The sequence below is a fragment of the Dipodomys ordii genome, unplaced genomic scaffold (assembly GCF_000151885.1).
Source record: "Dipodomys ordii isolate 6190 unplaced genomic scaffold, Dord_2.0 Scaffold10, whole genome shotgun sequence".
Classification (NCBI taxonomy): domain Eukaryota; kingdom Metazoa; phylum Chordata; class Mammalia; order Rodentia; family Heteromyidae; genus Dipodomys; species Dipodomys ordii.
Window position 1 is genome coordinate 13,780,635 of NW_012267226.1, and position 7,378 is coordinate 13,788,012.

Sequence of the window (7,378 nt, forward strand, 5' to 3'; positions counted from 1 at the left end):
TGGGCGCTGTCCTTCAGCTCTTCAGCTCAAGGCTAGCGCTCTACCACTTGAGCCACAGCACCACTTCCAGCTTTTGTCTTTTTGCTTATGTGGTGCTGAGGAATCGAACCCAGGGCCTCAGGCATGCAAGGCAAGCACTCTACCACTGAGCCAACTTCCCAGCCCCTAAACTGTTACCTTTAAGTAATTGTGTGAAGCGGTTTCATTTGGACAAATCAGTTTATGAGTACAATGAGTCGTGTTCACCATCACACATTCCATCACTCTCCCCCTCCTCCCCACAACCCTATCTAGCCCGTTAAGTTCCCTGGTTCCCTTTACACATACCAACACTGAATATCATAACTCTATTTGCCTGCCCTTCCCCTCGCTATTTATCTGCCATCCCACCCCTTGATCTCTCCAGCTTCTACAAAATATGTTTCAGTTTCCTAGTACTCATTTTGTTATGCTATGAGTTAGTGGTTCAAAGGATTGACACGACTGGAATTTCTTCCTGTGTATGTCATACTTTAGTCAGCTTGTTTGTGTACGTGTTCATATGGCCCTGGATATGTTTTCATACATGTTTATAATTTAGACCTAACTTCCATATATAAGGGTTTTTTTTTCTTTTTTTCTTTTCTTTTCTTTTTTGCCAGTCCTGGGGCTTGAACTCAGAGACTAGGCACTGTTCCTGAGCCTCTTTTGCTCAAAGCTAGCACTCTACCACTTGAGCCACAGCGCCACTTCTGGCTTTTTCTATTTATGTGGCACTGTGGAATTGAACCCAGGGCTTCATGCATGCTAGGTAAGCACTCTGCCACTCAGCCACATTCCCAGCCCCAAAGGATTCATTTTTAAAGCCTTGTTTCAAAGGGTCTTATTTGTAGCAACTTGTGTATTTAATATGTTTATTGCTACTATACTTGATGCTCACAAAGACAAACCATTGTCTCTGAGTGTGTGTGTGTGTGTGTGTGTGTACGTGTGTGCACGCACACGTGCATGCACGTGTATATGCACTCTTAAGTCTAGACACTGTCCTTGAGCCTTTTTACTCATGGCTAGCATTCTAACACTGGAACTACAGCTCTACTTCAGGCATTTTGTTGGCTATTGGAGATAAGAATCTCATAGACTTTCCTTCCTGGTCTGGTTCTGAACTACCATCTTCCTATCTCAGCCTCCTGAAGAGCTAGGATTTCAGGCATGAGACGCTAGTACACAGTCACAATACTGTCTTGCTGTGGCTCAGCATCCTGATTTTCTCTTTCAGAGATGATCTGAAAGTACTGGTCAATGCCAATCTGTCATTGATTTGTGTGACCAAAGTACACAAGGTTCCAAACAGATAAAAACATCAGAGTCACTTGTCATTAGACAGAATGGATCAATAACCCAATATGCTTAGATGGCAATTTTGCTTGAAGTATCTAAATACGGGACTATTGAAAATCAATTGACCAGGTACCACTGACTACACTTCTGCATATGATCTATGATGTTCACAATTTGAAAGATATTTTTAGCCACTTGTCCTTCATTCCCAAACATGCTCTGGCCATTCTTTCTGCTAGGTGGCAGAAAGGGTGCAAGAATAAATCAGACTGGGTTTCTTTTAGCTTTGGGCAGTACTGGTACTAGAACTCAGAGCCTTAAATTTGCTCTGCTGGCACTCTACTACTTGAGCCATGACTCTGCTGTGCCTTTTTATTGATTATTTTGGAAATAAAATCTAGAGAACTTTTTCATCCTAGACTGGCCTAACGCCATATCTTGCAGACCTTAGTCTGTTTGAGTAGCTAGGATTACAGGCATGAACCACAGGTACCTGGCTCAGACTTAATTCTTGTCTTCAAATTTTTTACAATTTGATGGGGGGGGGAGGGGAGGGGGGAGGGGAGGGGCGGGGGGAGGAGGGAGAAATAACACTTAGTGATCTTAGGAGAAAACTTCCACCCAGTTTCCATTTACTCTTTTTCTGTCCAAGTCTTGAAAGATATCTCTTTCCTTCATTTTCGGGTATTATTGGCTGAATTCCTTTCCTGGCCCATACAACTTCTAAAATAAGCGCATAAGAAATAATGAAAATGAAATGAAATCTAGGCATGTTGTACCATAATTGCACAACTGAGTAATAAAAATAAAACTAAGGGGACAGCCAGGTGCCAGTAGCTCATGCTTGTCATCTAGCTACTTAAGAGGCTGAGAGCTGAGGATCACCAACATGAGAATGAGACTCTTATCTCCAATTGGCTACCAAAACTCCAGAAGTGTAGCTATAGCTCAAGTGGTAGATTGTCAGCCTTGAGAAAAAAAAGCTAAGGGACAGCATCCAGGTTCTGAGTTCAAGCCCCAGTATACACTCTCTCTCTCTCTCTCTCATACACACACACACACACACACACACACACACACACACACACTACAGGTGCCTGTGGCTCATGCCTATAATCTTAGCTACTCAGGAGGCTGAGATCTGAGGATCACCATTCAAAGCCAGCCGGGGCAAGAAAGTCCATGAGACTCTTACCTCCAGTTAACCACCAGAAAACTGGAAGTGATGCTGTGGCTCAAGGGGTAGAGCACTAGCCTTGAGCTGAAGGGCTGAGACCCAGAGTTCAAGCCCCATGACTAAAAAATAAATAAATAAAAGTTAGGTAAGAACTGGCGGAATTTGGATATTCAGCATTAAGTGCACATAAAGATAGTATTTTAAAGCTCAAGAATGAATCGAAAGTTTTCTTGAACTGCTAACAGTTTTGCAAAGTATTGAACAACTATAGTAGCATGAAGAATTGAAAAAGAAAATAGTGTCATCCATAATCAATAGCCTGAGCACTGTCCCTTAATGTTTCTTACAATTACCCATACAAACTCAACCCCTTGTCAGCAGAAATTAAATGGCAGAGTTACAGTGATATTGCTACCAAGATCCTGCCCATTTTACAAAACATTCTTTAAGACATTTACTAATGCACTGCAGTGTGCTGTCATAAATAATTAAAATCAAATAAATCCAGAAGAGCTAAATAATTTAAACACTTGTCAAAATAAATCAGCCAGTAATACTCTGAAGTTAAATGTGTTTTATTTTCATACCTTAGTTTACTTGTTTTTCTCTCAAAATCAGATAAAAACAGAAAACTTTCATTTGCATTTCAAGTTCAACTTTCAATTCATATGTAGCCAAATGCCAGCAGCTTTACTAACATAAAAAAAACCTAACAAAACCACTGGTTACAAAACAAACTTAATTATATCAACAAAAAGGACTTAAAAAATGAATCAGAGTCTCTACTAGAGGCTCATGCCTATAATCATTCCTACTCAGGAGGCTGAGATCTGAGGATCATGAATCCAACCTAGACAGGAAAGTCTGTGAGATTCTTATCTCCAATGAACCAACCAAAAGTCAGGAGTGGAGCTGTGGCTCAAGTGATAGAACACTAAGTCTTGAACAAAAAAAGCTCAGCCAGTGCCCAGTTCAAGCCCAAAGTCCAGCATAAACACACAACACACACACACACACAAATCCTTTTTCCTCTTGTGACTCTGTAGTCAGAACTCTGTCACTTGGCTATCCCTAACTGGAGGGGTGCTAATAAGCCAAGGAGATTTATTTTATTTATTTATTTATTTATTTTTGGGTCTGGTGGGGGGGAGGGCAGAACTCTGGGTCTGGGCGCTGTCCCTCAGCTCTTCAGCTCAAGGCTAGCGCTCTACCACTTGAGCCATAGTGCCACTTCTGGCTTTTTCCTTTTTGCTTATGTGGTGCTGAGGAATCGAACCCAGGGCCTCATGCATGCAAGGCAAGCGCTCTACCACTGAGCCACCTTCCCAGCCCCAGAACAGAAAGTTTGATATGATGAAAAGAAAGCAGAAAAAAAGTGCAATTTTTGAACACTCTGATTTAGAAAGCATACACTCTAAGACGGTTTGATTTTCCAAAGATAAACCTTTTTGTGTGTTTGTGTGTGTGTCCCCTGTGGGGCCTGAACTCTGGGCCTGGGTGTTGTCCCTGAGCTTTTTTTACTCAAGACTAGAACTCTACCACTTGAACCACAGCGCCATTTCCAGCTTATGTGGTGCTGAGGAATCGAACCCAAGCCACATGCATGCTAGGCAACCTCTCTACCACTGAACCACCTTCCCAGCCACTCAAAGATAAATCTTGAATTCGGTATTATTTGAGGAAAGGGATGAGAAAAATCCCCAGAGTTAAAAAGTCTGCTTTGATCACTGACCAAACACAAGCTAAGAGACCACCTGTAGCCTTTTTCCTAAGTATAAAGTCTGAGAAGGGCAAGAACTTGTGATTATTTCAATATTCACTTTTTCTCCCTTTCCTTCTTCCCCAGGCTGAAGGGCCCAGAGGACTCAGAGTTAATTCTCCTCAGTGATACTAGAAACAGAGAAGGGAGTGGAACACAGCAATGGACAGCCTTTTCTAGAAGCATTCAGCTCTACAAACTAATTTTTATCCTGTTCTCGAATAATCCCTGCAGGTGGCGCTCTGCAAGGGCCGGAAGCCACTAACAGATCTTCAGAAAAACGGGATGTTAACAAACCCACCCCAAGCCGAAGAGCAACAGCGTCACCGCAAGTTCCACAGCCTGCGGAGACTTGCAAAAATCAGAGCCCTCAGCTGCCACAGAATGACTCTCACTTTTCATTGGCTGATCCTCCCGGAGTCGAGCTCTTGGTTCATTTTCATTGGTCATCGCAGTTGTCACGTCCCTTCGCCACACCCACCTTCGGGTCGAGGCCCAATCAGCTCTGAGGTGGAATGATATACGGAGATTAGGGACGGAAGTTCACTCTCCCCAGCACAGTAGGGGGGGAGAAGGAGGGAGGAGGGCTGCCCCGCCTTCCAGCACGAGGCCCCGCCCCTAAAGCCCGGCCCGGCCCCGCCCCTCCCGCCCGAGAGGGCGGGGACCAGGCGGCGGGCGCTGCCGCAGGAATATGCTGGAAGGCTGCGGGCTGGCGCCCCGGAGGTGCTGAAGGGACAGTTCCCGCCGGCGAACTTGCCCCGCAGAGGGCGGGTGTGGCGGCTCGGCCCCGGGAACGGGCGAGCCCCGGGAGCGATGGAGACCATCTGGATCTACCAGTTCCGCCTCATTGTGATCGGGGACTCCACGGTGGGCAAGTCGTGTCTGCTGCACCGCTTCACCCAGGGCCGCTTCCCGGGGCTGCGCTCCCCGGCCTGCGACCCCACGGTCGGCGTGGACTTCTTCTCCCGCCTGCTGGAGATCGAGCCGGGCAAGAGGATCAAGCTGCAGCTGTGGGACACGGCGGGACAGGAGCGGTTCAGGTAGGAGTCACCCCCACCCCGGGCGGGGGCCGGGGGGGGGAGGCCTGGGGAGGGGGGGTGTCGCCTCCCGCCCCCCCATCCCGGCCCTTCCCTCCCCAAAGTGCGCTCGCTCCATTTTCCCTTCCCCTTTTGCCCCTCCTCTTCCAGGGACGACTTCCTCCTCCGCAATTTCTCACTTCTCTCTTTGGCGCCCATTTTCTGCGCCCCCCCCTTTGGTCTTCTTGGTTGCCCACCCGGGATCCCCTCGACCTCCTCCCTCTTTGGCTCACTTCTTTCTGCCCCCGGCTTTGTGTTGGTTTGGTTTGGTGTGCGTTTGTTGGATTTTTTTTTCCTTTTGATGTCTGCCCTGGGGCTTGAACTCGCGGCCTGGGCGCTGTCCCTGAGCTGGTTTTTGTTTTTTTGTTTTTCTTTTTTGCTCGAGGCTAATGCTCTACTACTTGGAGCCGCAGCTCCGCTTCCGGCTTTCTGCTGGTTGCATTGGAGATGGAGAGAGTCTCTCGGACTTTTCTGCCCAGGATGGGCTTCGAACCTCCAGCCTCAGATCTCAAACCTCCTGACTAATAAGGATGTACAGGCGTGGAGGGGCCCCTGCCCTTACCTTCCACCGCTCTCTTCCTCCCCTAAACTCTCCTGCACTCACCCTCCTCGCATGCCGCCTTTCCTTCTTTCTGGCCTCCCCAGCGCTTCTTCTCCAGAGACACCCCCCCCCACCTCTGTGTGGCCGGGAGAGCGGTCAAGTAGGAGCCCCAGGTCGGGTCCCTGCTGGAGCTCACTAAGCAGGGTTCACAGGCTGCGGTGATGACCGAACCCCTCCCAACCCCGCATGTGGAGCCTGACCCCTGACAGTGGATGCTGCAGGACAGCCAAATACAATATCAGGACATGTACACCGCTGAGGTGTGTGTGCTGCTGTGCGTGCTGCATGGATGGAGTAATCTTTTCCAGTGTGTCAGCATGGGGGCTTTGTTGGAAAAAACAATTTCAGGAACTTTTCTTTTTCTTCTCTTTTTTTTTTCTTTTTTTTCCCCCATCGGTTGTGGGGCTTGAACTCTGGGCCTGGGCACTGCCCTTGAGCTCTTCAGCTCAAGGCTAGCGCTCTACCACTTGAGCCGCAGTGCCACTTCCGTTTTTTTGGTGATCTATTGGAGACAAGAGTCCCATGGACTTTCCTGCCTGGGCTGGCTTTGAACTGCAATCCTTAGATCTCAGCCTCCTGAGTAGCTAGGATTAGAGGCGTGAGCCACAGGCACCCGGCCAGGAACTTTTACTTTATGTTGCTTAACATTCTGGTGTGAGAACAGACCAGAAAACACACTTCTCACTAGAAAAAGAAGCCAGGTAAATGAGTTTCATTTTCAGTGTTCACTGGGGAAACTGAATGTCACAAAGACAACTCGTGATTTGTAAATTAAAAAAAAAAAGTAAGGGACATAGTATGAATTTCCTGAATATTTCACAATTTTGATGTCTTGCAATGTTTTGTTTCCCCCAAATCCGCTTGTGCGGCAGAACTCAATTAAGAGAGCCCTTTGCATTCTGCAGTCAGTTCTCTGCTTGTGAAATACAGTACTCTGGGAGTGGACTTCCCAGACATGCTTCCCCTCACCCCAGGCAGCCTCTGTTCTGAATGAGATCAGCCTACATCTGAGGATGGCCCACGTTCAAAGTTTTGGCTTGCATTCCCAGCTCGGACACTGATTCATGGAGATATGCAGGGAACTGCTTAGCTTGCTTGTACATTCATTTTCTTACTAATGAAGTTGGAAAGTTGGCCAGGCCAGTCTTCAGAGAAGTGTTAAAGGTTATTGACTTGATTTATACAAATCAAATACAAATTCTGTCAAGGATTTTTCCCCTTCTTAATAAGCCTTCTTTTTCTCTTTTCTTTTCTTCAACTCTGGGCGCTGTCCTTGAGCTTCTTTTTGCTCAAGGCTAGCGGTTGACCACTTGAGCCACTGTGCCATTTCTAGCGTTTTCTGAGTAGTTGATTGGAGATAAGAGTCTCACAGACCTTCCTACTAGAGCTGACAATGACCCACAATCAGATCTCAGCCTCTAGAGTAGCTACTCAGCTATTGTTAG

At 46.9% G+C, this 7,378-nt stretch overlaps 1 protein-coding gene across 1 annotated transcript in view; it reads left to right on the forward strand.

The window, feature by feature from the left end:
* The first annotated feature begins 4,961 nt into the window (after positions 1 to 4,961).
* Rab39a (RAB39A, member RAS oncogene family) overlaps positions 4,962 to 7,378 on the forward strand; it is a 7,745-nt gene continuing 5,328 nt past the window's right edge. The window contains exon 1 of the mRNA XM_013009608.1: positions 4,962 to 5,296. Within this exon, the coding sequence (XP_012865062.1) occupies positions 5,070 to 5,296 (227 nt within the window). The 5' untranslated portion in view covers positions 4,962 to 5,069. The remainder of the gene's footprint in view (positions 5,297 to 7,378) is intronic.